This window comes from Nanorana parkeri, unplaced genomic scaffold (genome assembly GCF_000935625.1).
Source record: "Nanorana parkeri isolate BGI_ZX_2015 unplaced genomic scaffold, ASM93562v1 scaffold83, whole genome shotgun sequence".
Lineage (NCBI taxonomy): Eukaryota > Metazoa > Chordata > Amphibia > Anura > Dicroglossidae > Nanorana > Nanorana parkeri.
In genome coordinates, this window is record NW_017306351.1 from 1,669,811 (window position 1) to 1,692,646 (window position 22,836).

The 22,836-nt window shown below is 41.6% G+C and overlaps 1 protein-coding gene across 1 annotated transcript in view; it reads right to left on the bottom strand.

Annotated features, from left to right (window-relative positions):
- Nucleotides 1-22,836, bottom strand: part of TMPRSS6 (transmembrane protease, serine 6) — a 67,654-nt gene that overhangs the window by 16,731 nt on the left and 28,087 nt on the right. The window contains exons 8-13 of the mRNA XM_018552292.1: nucleotides 14,449-14,585; nucleotides 11,767-11,879; nucleotides 8,686-8,795; nucleotides 7,244-7,386; nucleotides 7,026-7,124; nucleotides 4,303-4,413 (exon numbers count right to left, since the gene is read on the bottom strand). Of these exons, the coding sequence (XP_018407794.1) occupies nucleotides 4,303-4,413; nucleotides 7,026-7,124; nucleotides 7,244-7,386; nucleotides 8,686-8,795; nucleotides 11,767-11,879; nucleotides 14,449-14,585 (713 nt within the window). The remainder of the gene's footprint in view (nucleotides 1-4,302; nucleotides 4,414-7,025; nucleotides 7,125-7,243; nucleotides 7,387-8,685; nucleotides 8,796-11,766; nucleotides 11,880-14,448; nucleotides 14,586-22,836) is intronic.

The window sequence follows — 22,836 nt, forward strand, 5'->3', positions numbered from 1 at the left end:
CTTTTGCCCCCCCCCCAAAAAAAATACCCCCCCATAAACACAGTGCTCTCCTCCTGCAACGCTCGGCCGGCTGTCACACTTTCTCTCCACCCTGCTGGGACACAGAGCAGCGCCCAGCCATTTTCGGCCCATATGTTTTGGCAGCCGCTATATCGGTGCATCCCTAATATTTACAGCAATGCAGAATGGCAAAGGCTATAGAGGACTACACATCCCAGCAATACTTTATATAACAATGGCAATTCTGTATAAAGTACTGCTGAGATTTGTAGTCCTCCATGAGGGTTACATTAGGCTACAAATAATAATTATTTTAATGATTTATTTACCCTTACCTCTTCTGTCTTCAGTTGTTCCTGTGTGTTTTCTGTTTGCTGGGCCCTCACTCCCAGAGGCGGCTCTAGACTTTGTGAGTCCTAAGGCGAAACTTAAACATGAGGCCCCATCTTACATATGCACGTATACATACACCCATATGTACAGTACACACATACATACAAAAATGCAAAGTCATTTACTCATGCATGCACACACTCATATACTCCGTTATTTATAGTACAGGTTTAAGAAGTCAGAACAACTCTAGAGATCTTCTTAAAGGAGAACTATGAGGTGAGTGATTTTCACTCATCCTCATAGTTCTAGCCGACCTGTGACATACCGGCGTTCGCTCAATTCTCGATCCTGTCTCGCTGACTGGCGGAACGGACGGGGGAGGGGGCAGGTACAGCTGGCTCTGCCTCTAGATAGGCAGAGCCAGCTGTCACTCACGCAGCACTCAGCCCCCTTGATCACATCTTCTTAGGTAGGTTGGCTGCTTCTCACATAACCAACACCTAAATTACATGATTTATTGTGACACACCTTTTTTCCATCCTCCAGCTTCATCTTCCTTTGTGGTTATCCTCATTCTGTCACATGATACCCCATAGTCAAAAGAAGTCAGTGTTGGAGCTTTAGCTTTGTAGCTTTAGAATGCCTACTATATGTCACTGACTGAAGATTCTAATATGATGACGTCTAAACAGTAAAGTATCTCTACTAATAGGCACCCACCCAATATACAGTATAGCATAACTGGCCCGGGTGGCAAATGATCACTGCCTCTGAGACAGGCCCGGCACTACCGCAAGGCAAGTCAAGCGGCCGCCTGAGGGCGCTGAAGGGGTGAGGGCGGAAAAAACAGGGCATTTTGACAAGTACTTGTACTTGTCAAAATGCACCGATGCTTGCGCTATGTTTTTCTTCACTTACCTTCGGCGCGGGAGAGCAGCAGCGAGTCAGCGCTACATAGATCATTGCTAGTGTTAGTGGTGTTAGTGGAAAGGGAGTGTGGTTAGTGTTAGTTTATGGTCCTGCTCAACATATTTTGCGGTTCTCCGTACTGTTACGGCGGGGGCGCAAAAATGCACCTTCACCTGTGTAGGCAAAAATCCTTGCACCGGCCCAGCTCTGAGCACTGCTCTTCATTTACAGAACACCAAGCAGGACCACCAAGTAGTTGCACCCTATATAAATCTGAATCACCTGTATAATGTAGGCGACATAGTTAAGCACTTTGCAGTTTTACTAGTATATCATAGTGTAAAAATGGCTTTAATATTAATAAAAGCAACTGATATGTACTCACAAATGACCAATGGTAACAGGCTTGTAGAGATAAGATTCCTAGAAAACTGAGGATGGACAAACAGATGAGGCTTTAAAATGCAGATGGAGAGCTCAGGTTAAGGAGAATGTGTAACAAGGAGGACTTAGCTCTCCATCTGCATTTTAAAGCTTCATCTGTTCTTCCATCCCCAGTTTTCTAGGGATCTTATCTCATCAAGCCTGTTACCGTTGGCCATTTGTGAGTACATTTCAGTTGTTTTTATTAACATTAAAGCTTTTTTGCTAGATATCCAGTTTCCCTGGCTGTGAGGAGCTGCCCCGTGTCTCTGGAGGTCTCCCTCTTTCCACAAGGATGATTCTAGTTGGCACCAGTGGTTGTTTTCTTTTAGTATACTAGAATATCAGTTTTAACTATGTTGCAATACATATTTTTGTGAGAGTAGGCACTAAAACCTTTTTGTGCATTATTGTGTACATTTTTTTCCTGTGGTATTAATAAATGGCGATAAGGTTTGTATAATTTGGGACTGTCCTAGTTTCTATAACATTCAAGGGTAAGTTATGGATACTGAAATTAGTGAGTCACATGTTTCAGGGCCCTCAATCCATTTAACTTAGATTTAGTAGTATTTTGTTTTATGCTCATAAACAATATTCCTGAAAGGGATGGTGGAGTTAATGAGGGTTATTCACTATTGACCCGAAGGATCCAGCCGTAGTTTTGGCTGATCCTTCGGCTCGCTTCGGCCGCCGAGCCATTTGGTTCAGTCGAACCAAAGAGCTGCTGTACAGGCTATTCACAATAGCCCGTACAGCAGCCGAGCGGCTAAGCCGAGCTGAAGGTATATGCTTCGGCTCAACTGAGCTGAAGTGACAGCCGACCTTTCTCCACACAAATGACAGCTGGGCGGGGCCAGCAGTGATCTCGAGGCTCGCTCCACCCAGTTGTAATGACAGATCAGCATCCCTAAATGACCTGGGGATGCTGATCTGTCATTAAACAATAACAACTGGGCAGAGCCGGCCGTGACGTCGCAGCCGGGTCCACCCAGTTGTTATTTATTGCCCGGGACCTGCTAGAAGACTCTGGCAGGTGGCGGCCAATAGGAAACAGTTGGGCGAAGCTAGCTGCTGATAGAAGCTTAACTGTCATGCTACTCAAATGAGCTAGGTCAGTAAGTCTTGTAGAAACCTGAAGATAACGAGAAGAAGTCACCAGCACTTAGTACTTGAAGGTGCAGAAGTACCCTCGTTTATTGAGAATATGTCACATCAGTCAAATAAGCCAACATTTCAGGGCTGTGCATGGTCCCTTCCTCAGGGCAACATTGTGACCTATCATCTGATGTGATGCATTATCAATAAATAGAAGAACTTCTGCACCTTCAAGTACCTTAAAGTACAGAGTGCTGGTTACTTCTTCTCATTATCTTATGTGGATTTACACATTGCCATCCATGATTGTCACTATGAGCACTACCTTATTTCATTTGGTCACAGCACTGTGTGGAGTGTAGCTTGCTTCTACACTTTCGTAGAAACCTTTTCTAGAGTCTATCTGAGATGTTCTTATGTAGAACTTACCTGTATTGTGTTGTGATTGTTTTTGTGTGTTGTCTTTACAAACTGCAAAATATAAAAATAAAATTGATTTTACAAAAAAAAATGCCTAAAAAGACATTAAGGCCTCGTTCACACCAAATGCAGAGCAGATCTGGTCAGGTTTCTGCACACGCACGCTAGTCTTTTAGACGCATTTTAGATGCGTTTTTGATGCATTCCGGGCTCTTTTTGGTTAAAAAAACAAATTCTTTTTTTTTAAGTTTAAAATGGGCTTTCAGTGTGTTCCAGGCATTGGCATGCGTTTTTTATGCATTTTTTATGTGTTCCAGAGCAGATCCAGAGCAGGTAAAATAGGGCCTGCTGCAGTTTTTTCACCTGCTCTGGATCTGCTCTGCAACTGCACGCTGCGATGTGAACTGGAGCAAAAAATACCATTGGAATACATTATACGCAGTTTTGATCCGGTCTGCACCTGCTCTGCTCTGGATCTGCTTGGTGTGAACAAGCCCTTAGAGCTTCAGAATCACTGGGGATCAATTCTCATCATGTAAAAACTGGCCAATCTACATCTACTATCCCTAAATCAATAGGCAGGAACAGGTAATATGCATGGGGCAACAAGGCAGTTTGTGCACAAGTACAAACATTTCAGCATAAATTCATCACTTGCATAGGTGTTCAAGGTTTTGTAGAGTATAATGAATAAGCTTGTCTTTAAACTGTAGGGATAGACATCTATGAGTCTGCAGTGCTTCCTCCTATTCTGAATCATGAATAGGTCTATGAGTCTGCAGTGCTTCCTCCTATTCCCAACTCCCTTTTCCAGCTGCTCTTTTTGGTGTAGGGTACATTTTATTTGTCTTGTGAGATAATCACATGAAATGTTTGGGGACAAGCTGGGTGGAGCTGTTCAAATTCGAATGCACTTCAAATGTGCCTATCAAAGCATACATTTGTAATATAGTCCTTAAGACATGGATGAAAAATTCACATTAGGTAATCATGCATCTTCGTATGTTGTTAATATTCATCAATATGCTTCTTTATTATATATGTAGGAAGGAATCCATCAAATAATATAACAAGTTGCTGTACATATGCTGAAGAAAACTAAAGGTGAAGGGATACCTTGGTTACACTCCTTTTCATCTGTGCCATTAATACAGTCCTCAATCCCATCACATATCTGAGTAGCATTGATACACTCTCCATCTGGGCACTCATATTCGGCAGGACACACTAAAAAAAATCATAAATCTCAGAGTACAGGTTTAAATATATAGGGGAATTTATCAAAACTGGAGCAGACAAAATCTGGAGCAGCTGTGCATGGCAACCAATCAGCTTCTGAGCTTTTATAACCACACAAGTAACTTGGTCACCTTAATACACTCACAATGAAATGTGTCAAGGCAGATATTGACTGTCAAAGAACATGGCAGAAGGTAGAAAAGTTTGAAAAACCACCCTATTCTAGTTCCTTCTAAGCCTGCATTCATTCCTGGCAGCTGTGCTACAATCACAGCGCATCAAACTGTTTACCTTTTCCCTTTCTAAAAAAAAACTTTATTGAAATGTCACAAGTGAAATTTCATTGAAGCTCGCTGGGCATAGTTCGGTACAATGTGGTTGTGCTGAGCCATGGTAGTACTTCTTTTAGCGCATACCACCAAGCATGGGGTTGTGAATTGTGCCCATCAGTGACAAGGCACATTGCCTTGTTTTGTGTTGGGGCTGCACTGGAAAATATGGCCAGCACAGCCCAAATACATTCAGTGTAATTATTGTGGTGTCACAAAATCTAGCAAAGTTGTTAACTGTATAGAAAACAAGAAGATAACCCCAATAGGGATGTACTCCTTCGGAATCAGTCAAACAAATGCAAAAAAACGCCAGAAAAACTAGTAAGATTCAGCTCCCTCTGCTCTGACTTCAATAGGGTTCAGCACTTTGTTCAGATTTTGCAGATTTCCCACTGGGTATGCCGAGCCTCCTGCGAACTGGTTTACTCATTCCTACTCTCTATTTGTCCTGTTCACCGTTGTCATTGAAACAGAAAATGATGACAAATCCAGAACAGGAAGTGAGAGGAAACTGTCCAATGGGGAGATCTGTGTCAGTGACAAATGTCTAAGAGGGGATTGTCCCTCGGTTTCTATTGTCTCTTTTGGACAGGAAGTGAAGTGAAATATCCCCAACAGAATAGACAGCAATAAAATCATCCCCTACTACTCTGTTTAAAACTAAAAACAGTAGTTAAATGATTTGGAGTGTAATAGAAGCCATCATAAATAACTGTGTATACTACACAGGAAACAAGGAATATGTAAAAGTATTATGTTGAGAAAATTGTTAAAGCAGTAGTGTTGTGCTTTGTTAAAAATATGGTTATAGCTTTTATTAGCTGACTCAAAATATGTTCATGGCAAGCAAGGAATACGTAGGATGTTGATAATGCAATATCTGAAAAGTCACATGCTTCTACTCACCACTAATGTGAGCATCAAACAAAAAATAGATTGAGAGGTTAGGAAAACAGCAAAGGAGATTTAAAGTATGAGTGAGGTCAAGAAATAATGTACTTGCATGCCCAGGAAATAAATGGGCATATGTGGGTGTACAAAGGTGTGAAAAGGGCACCATTTGATGCTAACAGTCTCTGTACTGTTCTTTCATCTGCTACTTGTCAAGTGGACAAATTTGCAAGCTAAAAGAAACACACAACAACAAATAAAAACGAAGTTTGATATCAAATGTTTGAAAGACTCACATTTAATCCAGATATGGATTTATAACAATTGGTGTTTGTACTTGCCTCCTGTAATCCCCTGTACATTGGCATTCAGATAGGGATCACTGGAGTGATTTTAGCAAAATTTACTGCTCTAAAATTTTATCTTTCTGTGAAAAGAAAAACTTTAAAATAATGAAACTAATAATGACTGTTTTTGCAACAAAAACAGGTCCAGGATCCGGTCCATTGCACCCTTGTAGCCACCAAAACCCATCTAAACCTCGCCTTCCCAACTGACTGCAACATGGCAAAATTTCACCAAATATCCAGACTTTAAACCAAATTTTAGGGAAATGAATACTCATCTCTACTTTTAAACTGGGAAAGGAATAGGGCAGCAATTGTATCCAAGCAAACATTAGTGTAATACACACTTACACTGCACTACATGGAAAACAATTAAGACTTAAAACCCAACTGAAGTATTTTACTTTTTATCTCTTTATAGTTTTGTACCAAACAGGTTATGATTTTTTGCTAGAAAATGATGTAAAATATCTTTCTTTCTCAGTAAAAATGCTGCTCAGTCCCCTCACACTGTGGTACCGTATGCTCACAGAGCTGAGTAACAACCACACCCCTCACTGCTAATTTGTTCACATAGGCTTGTAATGCAGAAAAAGAAAGGAGCAAGTCTGACCAGGTCTATTTCATTACAAAGAGCAGTGAGTGTAACTCTTGTACCTATTGGAGTGCACTGTTATATTTAAACACTCTGCGTGGCTGCTGTAACAGAAACAAGCGTGGAGGTAAATGAAAATGGGGGCTGTTAGCACAATGTTTATTAACTGAATCTCTATCACAAAAAAACTCTTGGATGATCCCAAAAACTCTTGGATGATTTCCTGAGGGACCGTAATATACAGGGGTACAAGTACTCATAAGAAAGAGATGATGCGCGGACCTATTTGGGTTGAACTTGATGGACTTTATGGTCTTTATTCAACCCCAAATACTATGTAACTATGTAATTATCTTTGTGACTTAAATTGAGCATTAAAATTTAGTTTTGCCCTTAATCATTTTTACAAGAGCTGAACTTATTCCTTTTACTCACCACAGTTTCTCTCATCTAACCCGTTTGGACAATCCTTGACACCATCACATAAAGGAACGCACATGCCATCAGTGACGCATAGGAACTCCCCTGGACAAGCTGAACAAAGATTCAGAGATGAATTTACAATGTTTGGACTATAGAAACAACTATATAAAGCGCAAACTGTAGTTAAAATAAAGTTTAGAATAAAGTTTATATTACACAATGCAACTCACGGTCTGTCAGATTGTAGAGGCTGTAGGAGGCCTGTATCCCTGGGCCAGTTAGTGATCTTTGACAGGAAAATGTTACTGTGAGGGTATTTGATATCCCTTCAATCCTTTCAGTGTATGGCCTGAGCACGGGTAGCCCACATTTCCTATGGATTAAAAGTGAAATAGTGAGTACCACTTTTGACATAACCCTAAAGTGTATTTCCACTTTTGCAGCCCAATTGAGATAACACCTATTTTATATTAGTTACATGTCCCCATTCACATAGAATAAGCTAAAAAAAATAAGTTGGGTTAGGGTTTATTGACTTCATAAGGGTTAAAATGTCTACTTGGTTTCTCCTTTTTTGTAATGTTAGGAGGGGCTGTGAAGGGGGCTAAAGGATTACAACCCTGGCATCTGCATTTAAATTTTAATGAAGTTAATGGGAGAAATACAATAATCAAATTTCAGTCCTAAGTCTTTCTATAAGGGCAGATCACTGTGAAGGTGCTCAGAAAAGCCTGGAATCAGCAATGTTGCCTGCTGCAACAAGACATCTAAAAGGTAAGACATTTTTTGTAAATATTTTTTTGCTGTGTGAATAAGAACACGTAACAAACATATAGGTTTTCTCAAATGGTAATGCAAAAGTGGAAATACATTTTAAAGTGACCCTCACCACAGTGGCAAAATGTCTTGTTACATTGGTGTTCAGTGGTCAGTTCCAGGATGATCTTGGATAACAATGGTTAATTTTCTCAGGCAGCAAGACTCTGACTGTCGAAGGGGCCTTCTCTGCTGTATGCCATAAGCGTGATGTCCTCCCTGATGTTGCTTGCATATTTCCGGCATGGCATCAACTTTGCAGTGACTTCGGGCACAGTGTCATAGAGCCTGTGCAGCTTTTTTAATAAACATTACTGAAACACCCACTGACCACCATCTACAGGGGGTACTGATCACTAGACACCAATTATGAAGTTACATTCCACCAAAAGTTATGTGGGCCCTCATCGCTGATCACCAATATTTAGGGGGACAGTTATCACTGACCACCAGTGTAAGGTGGCACTTACTCCTGACTGCTGCGCTACATATGCCTAACCCCTGCTCTCTGCTCTATTTACTGTATATGCTATATTGTACATTACACAGTCCTGACCACTGCACTCTATACGCTGTATTGTACATTACAGAGAGGGACCTTGATTATAAGATCTATACACCCAAGTAATAAGCGTAGAATGCAGTCACTGGCCATGGTACTTTTATTCACTGAAAGTATCCTAGTCAGAGTCTGGCCTGTAAGGTCTTTAGACCCATTACATACAGTGATGCCCCTGCTGGAATGAACCCCTGGAACCTCAAAGGCTTCGGTGCAACTGCACAGGCACTTTGTCTGCCTCACCCGTATGAGCATTTTAAACAAAATACAAATATATAAAAAGATTAGTCATGTTACCTTCGGTTGTGGATGTTCCACTGTCCCTGAATACAAGGAGCAAATGTATATTGTCCGGCCAGCATGTATCCTTCAAACCTCAGAGCGACTCCATATTCATGAGATGGGACCTAATGCATAAGAACATCAGATACACATTTCAACATATAGACTGCAGACTGAGGGTTCGTAATGTTTACAATTTCAGGAGAACTTTCATGTAAATACATTTAACTACCGTAGTGCATCTCAAATCTTCATAGTGGATCCACTTTTGAATTTGATCAAATCTTATTAAAAAATACCTATACCTGTTCAATATTCTCCTGAGAGATGGTCCATATCTTTCAGAACAAAGATTTCACCTTTCAATGTTCAGAAATGTTTGTCTAACTTTGCTAAACATATTGCTAATCAAATCTGGAGGGAGCAAATTTTAAAAACAATCTACTGATCCTGGCTGCAATGCTTTACTGGCTCCAATGTAAAAAAATAATAAATGCAAATTTTTTCTTTTATGAAGAAGTATGCATTTATTATTTTATTTCCCACAAACTGGACTTTGACTTTAAAGAAGAAATCCGAGCAAAGTTTCTTAACCCCTGTAATGATGGGGCTACCCCCGCACTGCAAGGGCTAACTGTTTGTTTTGGTTTAGGGGCAAAATTTAAAAAAATATACTCACCGAGGCGGCTGGCTGTTAGAACGGTCCCTCCAGCCTGTCTCCTCCGCTGCATTGATGGAATGTTCCTCGGTGTCCTATAGACAGTGTATAGGATGTGATGGCACACGGGACCTTAGACCACTTATCCCTTGCAGTGAGAGGGTAGCCCCATTGCAAGGGTTAAGATACATTTTGCCCGGAGCTCTTGTTTAACCACTCGAAGACCAGGGTGTTACACTCCCTTCCTGCCCAGGCTATTTTTCAGCATTCAGCTCTGAGGTAATTTAACTGACATTTATTCAGTCACGCAATGCCGTACCGAAATTAATTTCATATAATTTTTTGGGACAGATAGAGCTTTCTTTTGGGGGTATTTAATCTTTGCTGGGTTTTTTTTTATTTTCTACTATATAAAGAAAATTATAAAAAAGAAAAATTCTGGGAAATTGTTTTCTCTATGTTATATTATGAAACATTTAATATTACCCATTTTTGGGTAAAATATAAAAGATGGGGTTGTGACGGGTAAATAGATACCAAACATGTCAAGCCTTAAAATTGCATGCTCCCGCGAAATTGCAAAAAACTACAGTACTCAAAATTGCCCATATGCGATGCTTTAAAAGCTTATTAAAACTGCTCATGAATTAAAAGTGAATTATTGCTCGCACTCTGACGTTGGCAGTGATATGTAACATGTGTGGCACAATTGTTTTTGCACATAGGTGCTCCCGACCGGTGTTTACGTTTGTATGGGCAGGAAAGTGAGGGATTTTTAAAAATTAAAAAAAAAAAAATATTTTTAATGTATTTTTAATTTTTTACACTTAACTTTATTTCTATCACATAGAGGGCTAAGAATTGCAGGGGCACATGCACAAGGACAGGAAAGAATGTTTAAAAATGCCCACCCGTCGTTAAAGGAGAACTATGAGGTGAGTGCTTTTCACTCACCTCATAGTTCTAGCCGACCTGTGACAATGAGACTGTCACAGGTTGGCTCAGTAGATCGGGAGGTGAACGAACCCCCCTGCGTTCGCTCACCTCTCAATCCTGTCACAGCTCTCTGCTGTGACAGGGGAGGGGCTGGATTCCCCTCTCCCCGCTCCGATCCGCCAGCGCTGACTGGCAGAACGGACGGGGGAGGGGGCGGGTACAGCTGGCTCTGCCTCTAGATAGGCAGAGCCAGCTGTCACTCACGCAGCTGGGTGGATCCAGACATAATTGTCTCAGTATACCGCAAGCAGTAGCTCGCGGTATATTGCAGCGTCTCAGTATACCGCGAGCTATACTGAGCTTAGGGTGACGGGAGGACGCTAGTTTGTGTCCTCCCGTTACCCTAAGGAGAACTATGGGGAAGAGCCTTAACCCCATAGTTCTCCTTTAAGGGTCTGTCATCCAGCCGATTGTAATTATAGGGGTTAAAGTTTATTTACACTTTTGCAGCTAAATTGGGATAATACCTATCTCGTGTTTGTTAAGTTTCCATCCACATAGCATAACTTAACTTAACTTAACTGAGCTCTCTAGATCTGAGCGGGCGTCTCTAGACGTCCGCTCAGACACGCCCCCTCGCGCGCACGTGGTTAAAAAAAAAATTGCAGCTTGCCCTGTATAGACGTTTTTTTCTGTAAACTGCAATTAAAAAAAATCCTGCTTAGTTCTCTCCCTTTGAGGGGGTTGGGATGTTTTATTTGCCATAATTCACCCTGTCTGTACTGTGCTGGCAGATTTCATTATCACTTGATGAGCATGAAGGTCTGTCCTAACAAAGGGTTAAAAATGTCAAGGCATTGTATGTTAATGATATAACAAGATAAACAGCGCTAGGAGTTCAATTAGCTGTATATCATACAGGTGGCAGTGATTTAAACCAAAATAGTGTTTCCTTAACACATTACTTATATTAAATACTGCAAAGTCAATGTGATGAATTTTTAGTGTATCGTGTCAACACATCAATATAAATAAATAAATATTGTGATGTAAAATACAAGCTGCTGTATTAAAGGCCGCTGGGTCTGAAGATGTTTAAACCAGCGCTAGTAGGTGAATCAAAAACCATATAGTCGTGTTTGTGAACGAATTAATTGTATGTTAATGCACTTGAACAAACTGTTCCTCAGTTTGTCCCCATATCTGATCTCTTTCATGTATTCTAATCACTGGAAGCTGCCTGTAGTGTCCTATGTATATGTATGCTCCATACAAACAGCTAAAAGAGGTAAGAAATATTTATTTGATTATGCTGTGTGAATGGGAACACATAACAAACATATAGAGAGGCTTTCTCAAATTTGACTGCAAAAGTGGAAATACACTTTAAGCTTCCATCCTCATAACATGGGAATGGGTGAACATGACAGGTGTAGAATATAGAAAAATGTTGCAATAAAAAATAAACTAAACATATGTTAAAAATGCAGTTTTGTACTCACAGTAATATTCCAGGTGCACATTGAAAACGGTGGGAAGTAACTGGGATAGTAAAGTGTCCTCAGATAGCCCTGGACATGGAATCCTTCCTTTAGTATAATATTTTCTTCACAGGCTGCAAATAAAATAACTGGCTGAATTTCCAGTTACATAATCATAGGAATATGTTCTCAAAAGTAATGTAAAAAACAGGAATTAATATTCTGCACAGCAAGGTAATTGAGTTAAAATAATAACGTTAAGCTCATTTTCAATTTTCGGATCCAGTTGTCTATAAGTTAATTTCATATTTTATCCTTCAATAATGTCTTTATACACTGGAGTTTTATATATATCATTAACCCTCGTTTTATATATATCATTAACCCTTAGGACATGGCTGAGCACCCCATTTTTTGTGTAATTGTGTATGTACCTTGATGACGGGGGAATTCTCTGGGTATTAATTAAAGGGGACTCTTCAATTTACTGTGTCTTATGTTAAATGACTGGGGAGAAAATATTATACATTTCATACTCCAAAATAAGAAAGCTAAAAGTCTACAAAAAATGTTACATAAAGCATCATTGGTTAAAGATAAATCCCTGAACTGCACAGCCGCACCCCATTTCTACATGGGCACAAGCAAAACACGGTCTTGGCACGTTACTGTAACAAGAAATGGTCATGTACCTGATTTTCTGTTTAAGTCTCGTTCACACTTGCTGTGCATGTTAAAGAGCTCCTGTACTTTTTCAAGCTACAGGCATTATGCAACAAGTGACAGAACATGTGAACAGAGGCCCACTGAAAATGGGATTCCTCCATGAATGTTGTAGCGCTAAGGTGTTTTCAAAAAGGGTTTAATAACATTTGTCAGGTGGTTTTTAAGCATTTTTCTAAGTGTTTTTCTATACATTATCAGCTTGTGCTCTCCTCCATTTTCTCCTCAGTGTTGCAAAGAGGAGGGCTTGTTCTTGTGTGACAAACGCACAACAAAACACCTAAAAAATGCTAGAAAACACTTGTGTCGCACATTTACAGGTGTTTCCCTTGACGTCTATGGGGCCCAAAATGCAAAAATATGCAGAAAAGTAGCTCACATATTCTTTCCAGCCACAGACGTTTTGCTACAGGTGACAGGACACTCATATATGGACAGGGGCCACTGAAAACAATGGAAATCCTCTGTTTGACCTAACCCTAATTGTAGTGCTTAGCCCTACAAAATGCCTAGGTGTGATCAGGAACTTAGGAATTTGAGCTTCAAAATGCTCAGGCATCACTGTTGTAAGGCTTACGACACTGGCAACAGGGGCCTGTAAACAGACTCCCAGTTGCCAAACCAAAGGGGGTTTGTTTACAGTCCAACCACGGACTGTCAGTTTTCTTGTTGAAGTGTTTTACAGCCTCCGATCACTTCCACTGCCTGCCCCTTCCCCCACCTTGTTGCCTTATGGCAAGTGTCAGCAGGGAGAGCAGAGGAAAATCAGTGAACATCCATTTGCTGATTGTTCCTGTTTAGAACGAAACCAGAAGTGTTGAGCTTTACTTCACTTCCGGTTTCAACGCTGTCATTCCTTGGCTGTGCAGGGAAGAAGCTAATGCAACATAATCTGTGTTCCACTAGCTTCAGATAAGTATAGAGGTGATTTTAGAGTTCTGCAAAGGCTTTGTGACAAGTTTACAGTCCTGTGCATCTTTTTTACTCCTAGGCAGCCAAGTGTGACAGTTTACAAAGTTCTTAGATGGATTTAAGCACTGCGAGAGAATAAAACCTGACCCTGACCACTTCTTAATTATGAGACTGCTTAGAGTGAACATCTAGTACATGTCCTTTAAATCTGTAAGTTGTCACACTTTAAAGCCCAGAAATACAGGCTGCTGTGAAGAGTTAAGTTTAAGTTGTACGGTGCTTTTTCCTATTGCCCGGCACCTGCTACTGTCTTCTAGCAGGTCCGGCCCCAATGAATAGCAACTGGGTGGAGACGGCCGTGACGTCACGGCTGGCTCTGCCCAGTTGTTATTGTTTAATAACAGATCAGCGTCTCCAGGTAATTTGGAGATGCTGACCTGTCATTACCACTGGGCGAAGTGAGCCGTGAGATCCACCCAGCTATCATTTGCGGGGCGCACGGCCGGCCCTTCGGCAGGCCGTTCTCCACGTTTCAGCTGTCACTTCGGCTCAGTCGAGCCAAAGCATATGCCTTCAGCACAAGCTGAGCCGCACGGCCGCCTTCTGCTGCTGTACGGGCTATTATAAATAGCCCATACAGCAGCCCTTCAGTTCGACTGAATGGAAGAGCTCCGGCGACCGAAGCTACGGCTGGATCCTTCGGCTCTTTAGTGAATAACCCCCTTAGTCTGTTCCAAAGGACAGACTCACCTTGAGTTTGTTCACAGCAGCTTATATACTGTATGAATGGAACACATAACAAACATATAGTGGGCTTTCCCAAATTTGACTGCAAATGTGGAAATACACTATAAGGTTTATTTTAACTTTGTTATTTGGGGCTTAAATACACTTAGTAACACTATTTAAATGATAATGCTTATAATATTTAAGACCATCTGTGTTATATCCATCCAGTTGCCATTTAATATAATTAACCCTTTAGTGCACCAATGGTTAGCTCTCTCTAGTTTCCTGTCCCAGATCTAATAGTTTCATTCTTCTGCTTTCCATCCCAATTCTGCTCACTTTTGCTAGGCACAGGCTGTACTGTGAGTATGAACGGGTCATAGTAGCTGTACATTCCCTGCTTCCAGACAACCAGCATTGAGCTCCCAGAAGATAACACTTCGGACACTGGCTCCGGTCGGCTGCAGCCATAAAACCTAAAAGAGAAGAGCAGAAATACATTCTCAGAGGACAAGCATAGAACTTGTTAGCTTTTTTTTTTTTTACTGCCTGTGAAGACACTGCAAGCACTTCACAGCAGAAGTGGCTGACTGTAATTTCTGCTTATCTAACATTATGCCTGTGCGTTGCCCTGCCACACACTGGTAGCCTACTTGCATAGCATAGGCTGTGATCTGCAGCACTGTTCTCTATGTTGACACTGCAAACAGGTAATTTTTTACAGAAAGACCACATATTACAATGTCAATGGGGTTGACTTGTTTCAATATTCAACATACTCCTATGTCTACTAAGGATGTTGGCTTAATGGAACCCTGTCATTAGAGAAATATAAAGATGTTACTGATGACTTCCGTTTAAGAATAATAGTTCCCTGGCTGTCTCTGGCTTTATTACTGCACTCACTGACCTGAAACAAATATACTGATTAGCATCCACTTGAGAGTGTAATTGTTTTACCAAAAAAAGTCAGCAAAATATAGTACTGACTCAACGCACATTATTTAAGTACATTTACTAGGCCTGATTTTAAAACAATTAGAGTATATTATTTCACAGAAAAAAAGCCAGCAAAATACTGTGCTGACCCTGTGCACAGTATTTGTTCATACATTTACTAGGCTGCATTTTCACAGGGAGACACTAGACAGCTTTTAATCAAGATATCTAAATCAGAGTGTATTGTTTCACAGAAAATGCTTGAAATACTGTAATGATTCCATGCACAGTATTTTTAATAGGCAGCAGTTTCACAGTGAAACATCAAGCATTATTTTACAGGCAAAATACAGAAATATTGCACTGACTTATGATTGATATATACTATGAAAGCAGCTTTACTAGGCTGCATTTTTACAAGGAGACACCATTTTTTTTAAATCAAGAAATTAAAACTACTCCATATTATTTTACAGGAAGACAATGGACAGATTTATATTCAAGAAGTCAAAATTAGTGTGTATTATTTCACAGAAAAAAATAATATTATAAGTAATAATGATAACCCCCCACCATTATTATCAGGCACTGCAATAATAACCCTCAGTATTGATGTTAGTTGCCACAAGAATGACCCCCAAAATTGGTGTCAGTGTACGCAATAATAGCTCTCAGCAGTAATGTCAGTGGCTGCAATAATAACCCCAGATCTGGTGTCAGTGGAAGAACTGTTACCCCTCCGCCCTTTATCTGATAGTTATGGCAGTGCTGTTAACCTCCCACCCCTTCTTGCATTTCTAGTCAGTGCTAGTATTGTTAACCCCCCATCCACCTTGCATTGCTTGCCAATGGCAGTGCTATTAACCTGCCCACTACAGTTGTGGTCAATGGCAGTAATAACAACCCCCCCACCCTCCCAGGCATTGCTGGTCAGTTGCAGTGCTGTTAACTCCCCTTTCCCCCCCGCATCAGTGGTCAGTGGCGGTGCTGTTAACTCCCTCCTGCACTGATGTTCAGTGGCAGTGTGGCTATCCTGCATTGGTTGTCCGCATATTAGAAAATAATGGGTATTCCTGTTTGCACCCAGTGGCAGGAGAGCAAAGGTAAGTATATGTTGCTGAGAAGGGTATCAGAACCTGTTGGTTTGACATGCAAGTAAGTACATTTTATATGTTTATACCTTTTTAATGTAATATTTTGATATGTCTAATTGCCATATTGTATTTTCTCAAATGGAACGCTTTATTGAATGTCCAGAAATTTTTTTAATGTTTTAATGCAATAAACTTTATTGTATATTTTCCCTGGATTACCATATTGTAAACAGCAGGGGGAGCAAGAGTGTCAAATTAGCACAGAGTACAAAGGCAGTGTGAAAACAACACCCTGCTATGAGCTCAGAAGGATAAGTAACCTTGTACCATTACTGCCATGCACATTATTGGAGTAAAGCACAAACTGTTCCATAAGCTTTTTGCATGGCATAGTACAAACTGAAACATTTTATCTGTCACCTTGGCAATAAGAGGGGATATTGCTCTGCAATTCTGGATGAGTTGTTTATGTGCAAGCCAGGCTTGTATTTACCATACACCTTCTGTGAATTAGTGGTTAGGGCAAGAAAGGAAGGCCACAAAATAAATAATTTACATTTTTTAGTTGAGTGTTTTGTTTTATTGGGCCACCTGTTAACACTTGTGTCAAGAGTGATATTGAGGAGTGGCAGGTTTACATAGTGGAGTCAGAAGATGGTCTACTTGGAAAACATAATCTGCAACCCTTATTTCTGTTCCTGTATCACTAATCACATATAAACTTACAAGGAAAGTCTGAATCTGATTGGTGGATGGGACTAACCTCCTAGTACTGACATTTTTTACACGAATCTATTAGTATAAATCAGACACCAACGAGCCTACAGCACTCCTGCATCACAAAAAAGGGGTTCTCAGATCCCCAGAACCCCACCATTAGACGGGGTGGGTGAGGTAATATTATTGCCACTGACCATTAGGCAGGGGGAAAGAAAGGTTGTTTATATTACTGCCACTGACCATCAATGAAGGGAGATTTATTTTTGTTCCTACTGTACTGATTACCAATCTTGGGGGTTATTATTACAGGTACTGATACCAATACTTGTTGTTTTTTTTTGCGGCTACGGATATCGGTGCTAGAGATTATTATTGTAGCTACTGACATCAGTGCTAGAGGTTATTATTGTATCCACGGACACAAATGCTGGGAGTTATTTTTGCTCCAACTCACACCAATTTGTGGGGGTTATTATTACATTTAATAAAAATAATGATGGGAGTTGTTTCATCCACCGACACCAATGCTGGAGGATATTACTGCACCACTGACGCCAATGCTGTGGGTTATTACTGCACCACTGAATGTGCAATAATAACCTCCATCTTCTTATCTGCAATTCCTTTAACATGCTTGAAGTTACTGAAATCTGGCTTCAGGAATCCGACTCTGCCTCCACTGCTGCCCTCACCCATTGTGGCCTCCACTGGACGCACTCACCCAGACCGAGTGGGGAAAGGAGGTGGAGTGGGAATCCTTCTATCCCCACAATGCACTTTTCAAGTTCTGCCTTCACCTCCCGCTCTATCCCTCACCTCTTTTGAAACCCACTGTATTCACCTATTTTCTCCAATTTCGCTGAGGATTGCTGTTCTATACTGGCCGCCTGGACCGGTATCTCACTTTCTTGATTACTTCTCTGCCTGGCTACCCTACTTTCTGACTGCCTTTAGACGATCCCTTAAGACTCATCTCTTCAGGGAAGCCTTTCCCACCTCAACCTAACCACTCAACCATCATGTTCTCAAACAATTCATCCCCACGCAGCTCCCTTCTCATGTATAACTTACCCCTCATGGGCAGGGCCTCTTTACCATCATGTCTTGAATTGTATTGTGATTGTAATGTCTTCCTTATATTGTAAAGCTCTGCGTAAACCGTTGGCGCTATATAAATCCTGTATAATAATAATAATAATGCTGGGGGTTATTATTGCACCATTGATACCAATGCTGATGGTTATAATTGCACACTGTCACCAATGCTGGGGGTTATTATATCCTCCACTAACATTAATGTTGGGGGTTATAATTGCACCACAGACAATAATGCTGGGGGTTATTACTGCACCACTGACACCAATGCTGGGGGTTCTTAAATGCATTTATTGACTGTCAGGGCTTGATTTAGTCCAACTTTCTCTTCAGTGTACCCCCTGGCCCTATTTTGTCTAAAACATAACAAAGCAAAAGGGGAAAGGTGCCACACTACAAGCCATATGCTATCCTATTCTCCAACTATTCAAAGTGTCCTTCCTAATTATTATCAAATGTTGCCAACTATGTTGATGTGACATAAATGCAGCTGGTTACTGTGATTTATTGTTTCTTTAAATTATAAACCTGTAGGCTTGCAAATTAGGTAATTAGAGGTTTAACTTTGCGGGCTTTGCTTTAATAGTGATCATTAAATGTAGCCTAACGTTAAGCACTGAAAGAACAGCTGGTGCCTCTTTACCGAGACAATAAGAAATATATGTCACATCACGCCAGTAGAGACAGCCTCATTTCCTTCATTCAAGGAGAAGTAGCATAGCATATTCAATGTTGTAAATAGATTTCAGAGTAGTGTGTATTATTAGCTGAGCTAATTCTGTCAGTTTAATGATATTCACCGATTGGAAAATGGCCAGACGTTTTGGGGTTATGTTAATTATCCATTTTTACTGACATCTGTAATTGTCATGCTCCAAATGTTCTGTGCCTACAGATAAATATGATATATATGAATGCAGTGTTAGTCAAACATGCCCTGTTTATTGTTAATTCATACAAAACTATTTTCTTATATCCTAAGACATCGATATTTCAAGGCAAGTTATAGGGTAATATATCAAGTGGAGACCACTTAGTACATTTTATTGATTCCTTGTTTTTCAATACTGGGTGATCAATACTACTACTCACAAAAGAAAAGTTCAGTCGCACACCGCAAACTTCGCTGAAAAATGTATTATAGCACAAAGGCATACATCGTCCCGATGTGGATCCTCCTCACTCTGACATGTTTCACCTAATAGTGGGCTTAGTCATAGAGATGGGCAGTATTGGTACCTTATCCTATACACTCATCCCCAGACACAATAATGCTTCTTTCTAGGCTGCCCCATTCCTTCTAGCTAATCATTAGCATAAAAAATACCTAAATGCCCATTTTACTTACCTAAATCCATGATTGCATGATGTTTCTGTCCTCTCCCTTCTCCCATGTGCAGGAGGAGTCTTTTTTTGGGTGTCCACCCCACTGCCTCCCTGACCCCTTGCTTTCATACATAACTCCTGTGTGCTGAGATGCTCTGTGCCAAAGGCTAAATTAGAACAGATAGGGAACGTCTAGACCAGCGGTTCTCAACCTGTGAGTCGGGACCCCTTCGGGGGTCGAATGACGATTTGTCAGGGGTCGCCCGGGAGTCTCCTGCTATTAGGTAGCGGCTCCCGGCCGCCTGGGAGAGAAACACTTTCTCCCGAGCAGAGTAGACCCTTTTTGTCTGACATTGGGGGCCGTAGGCCGCCGTAAGTCAGAAAAAAAAAAAACACCCTAGGAATGCATAGCTAGATTCCTATTGGCTATTTCACTTTGCAATAGCCAGTAGCAAACTAGCTATTGCACCCGCCCTCTGCTGCTGCCAATCATCAGGTCTCCATCAGGTCCCCACTACTGATTGACAGCAGCAGAGGGCGGGTGCAATAGCTAGTTTGCTATTGGCTATTGCAAAGTGAAATAGCCAATAGGAATCTAGCTATGCATTCCCAGGGTGTTTTTTTTTTGTTTTTTTATTCTGACGGCGTACATTAGTGGTTCTCAACCTGTGGGTCGCTGTGTGATTTCTGCTGTGCTAGGTGAGAGTCCTCCTCAGCCCTCACCTAAAGCAGCAGTTTCAGTTCTCCCGCCAGATGTCGCTGCAGCAGCCGCGTCATTCCTAAGTTTTACCGTTGGGGGTCACCACAACTTGGCAAATGTTACCAAGGGGTCCCGGGCCTAGAAAGGTTGAGAACCACTGGTCTAGACCATGCTCACTGCCAAAAACACCAATCCACATATGGATTTATAAAATGTGTCCAAAAGTTACATTTATGTAGTATCACACTAGACATATTACATAGTTACATAGTATTTGAGGTTGAATAAAGACATTAGTCCATCAAGTCCAACCTATTAGGATCTCATTCTAGGAGTACCTGTGCCCCTGTATATTACGGTCCCTTAAGAAAATCCATCCAGTAATCTGTCATTTCGCTCCGCAAGGTGTCGAACACGAGCCCCCGGCAGGCAGCACACTGTTCGACGCTCTCCTGACCCTCCATCCTGCTCCCGTCCTTGCCGGAGCACTCACTCCCCCTGCGGATATAGGATGAGTCGTGCTCCAGCAGTATCCCCCCTGAACTGATGTCCCCAACATCCTGCAACTTGGCAAATTTATTGGGGTGAATCAGATCAGGGCTGACCTCTCTAGCACTCTTCCCCCTTCCCCGCCTTCTAACAGTAACCCAGCTACCCATCTCTGGATCCCGCTGCTCCAACCCCCCCTCCTCAGCCTGACCCCCGTCCATGAAAGCCTGGTGCGTTAAGTCCAGACTCTTTTCCATGGTGGTTATGCTCCTCAGTGTTGCCAGTTTGTTGCTTAGATCCAGAATCTGGGATTCCAAACAGACAACTCGCTCACATCTAGCACAATTGTATTCCCCCTCGAACGCATGTTCAAGGAACGCATACATTGCACATGACATGCACCTGGTTGCATACCCACTCATGGAAGACATTATTTTATTCCACCCTTATTATTTATTTATTTATTTTTATTTTTAATGTATATTAGAGATTATATAAGATTAATTATTTAACTGTAGCTTTATTATCTAGGTTTAGTGGATCACGAGTGGCCCGTTCAATAACTTGTTTGTTAAATTAAAATAATTTAATAACTTAAATTACATTGAGATAAATAAATGATACTGAATTATACTGAATTATACTACCGACCTCTGTATAATTATACTGCCGCCCTGTGTTAAATTATGCTTTCCCCCTGCTGTTGAATGTGGTTAACGGTGATATTAATAATAATATTAGCGCCCTGTGGTAAGGTTACTGAAACCTCCTGGGATTAGATTAATTTTAATTGCACTAGCGCCTTGGGATTAGATTGCACTATCCCCCTGGGGTTAAGTTGGGGTTAGTCTTTAACACTTTGAGTGCTACTGCAGCCCCCTTAGCAATGTAATAGTAGTACTTTTCTATCTATTTATATTAGTTTTTTTCTTTTAACTTGAACTCATACACTAGTAGTTTAACTTGAACTCATACACTGACAGTTTAATATACACCCTATCAGTTTGATATGTGATGCAAGTAAATAAATAACTCAGATAAATTTAAATGTAAAAGAATAGACTTTTTTTGTTTTTTTGTTAAAGTAACACTCTCTCCCCCCTAAACAACATCACCCCAATCACTTTCATACGACCTGTTCCTGATGCCAGTCACGTCTCCTTCTTACAAAGCCTCCGTCCACACAGGCCGATCGGTCCCTCCGTCTGTCCCTCCGACCTGTCCCTCCGACCTCTGGTCTCCCTCAGCGGCGCTCGCCCGTCCCTGCTGCCGACCTCCGGTCCCTCCGCTCTCCAGGCCCTTTGACTGACGTCCACCATCCCTCTGGTCCCACCGACCTTCGATCCCGCTGACCCCCGGGCTCCAGTGCCGCCGCCTCAAGTCCTCTGAACTGCTGGTCCCGCTGATCTCCGTCTGGCCCGCCGTCCGTCTTGTCCTCCGGTTTGTCCCGCCGTCCCCCGGTCCCGCTGCCTCTCTCGTCCTCTCGGCGTCTCTCGTCACCCACGCTGCTCCGCGCGTGCGTGTGCTTGCTCTCTCGATCTCACTGGCAGAAATCATTCTAGCACAGTGGTGTCACTAACCTTTTTGCTGAAATGGCTGAGGGGTGGTGAGCAGAGGGGAGATGGGTAGAGTAGACAGTGCCACCAGACACAAGAGTGACACTGCACTCTGTAGGCTCTCCATCTCCCCTGGCTGTTAGCAACCTGGGATGCTCTGGCTGACGTCCCAGCCAGCTCCATCCAGGAGTTAGCAAACTGGGATGCTCTGGCCAGCATCTTGCCTAAGAGCTGGGCAGGGAGATTTGTATGGCCCTTACACATCTTCCCACCTGGCTTTTAGCAACCTCGGACACTATAGATCGAAAGGGGGTGGAAGGAACACTGCCCCCACCCTGCATGACTCAAAGAGATGGCACCTGAGGCAATAGCCTCAGGCTACCTCATTAAAGGGACGGCCCTGTTCTAGCATTAAACTGTTTTTATCAGGAATACTGACAAACAACAAATTAAGTCACTTTCTAGCAATGTGGTTTGATCATCTGCCTGTGCATTGGCACATTTAGTGAGCTGGTCAAGTATATTAATTCTTTAAAACTAATATTACTCATGAAGTGGTGTCTGAAAGTAGCTTTCTTTATCTTTAAATTCCAGGTGCAGGCTAAAATGATGCCTCTGTCATGCCCACTATTCCACAAACCAGGGGGATTTATTTTGTCACTACTGACCACCAATAAAGGGGAATTTAAAATCACTGTCACCGGCCACCAATGATGCATTCTTTTAAATAATACAGCCACTGAAACCAATCAAAAGGGACAAGGCGGGGTAAATTGACTGCCACTGACCATTAGGTTGGGGGGGGGGG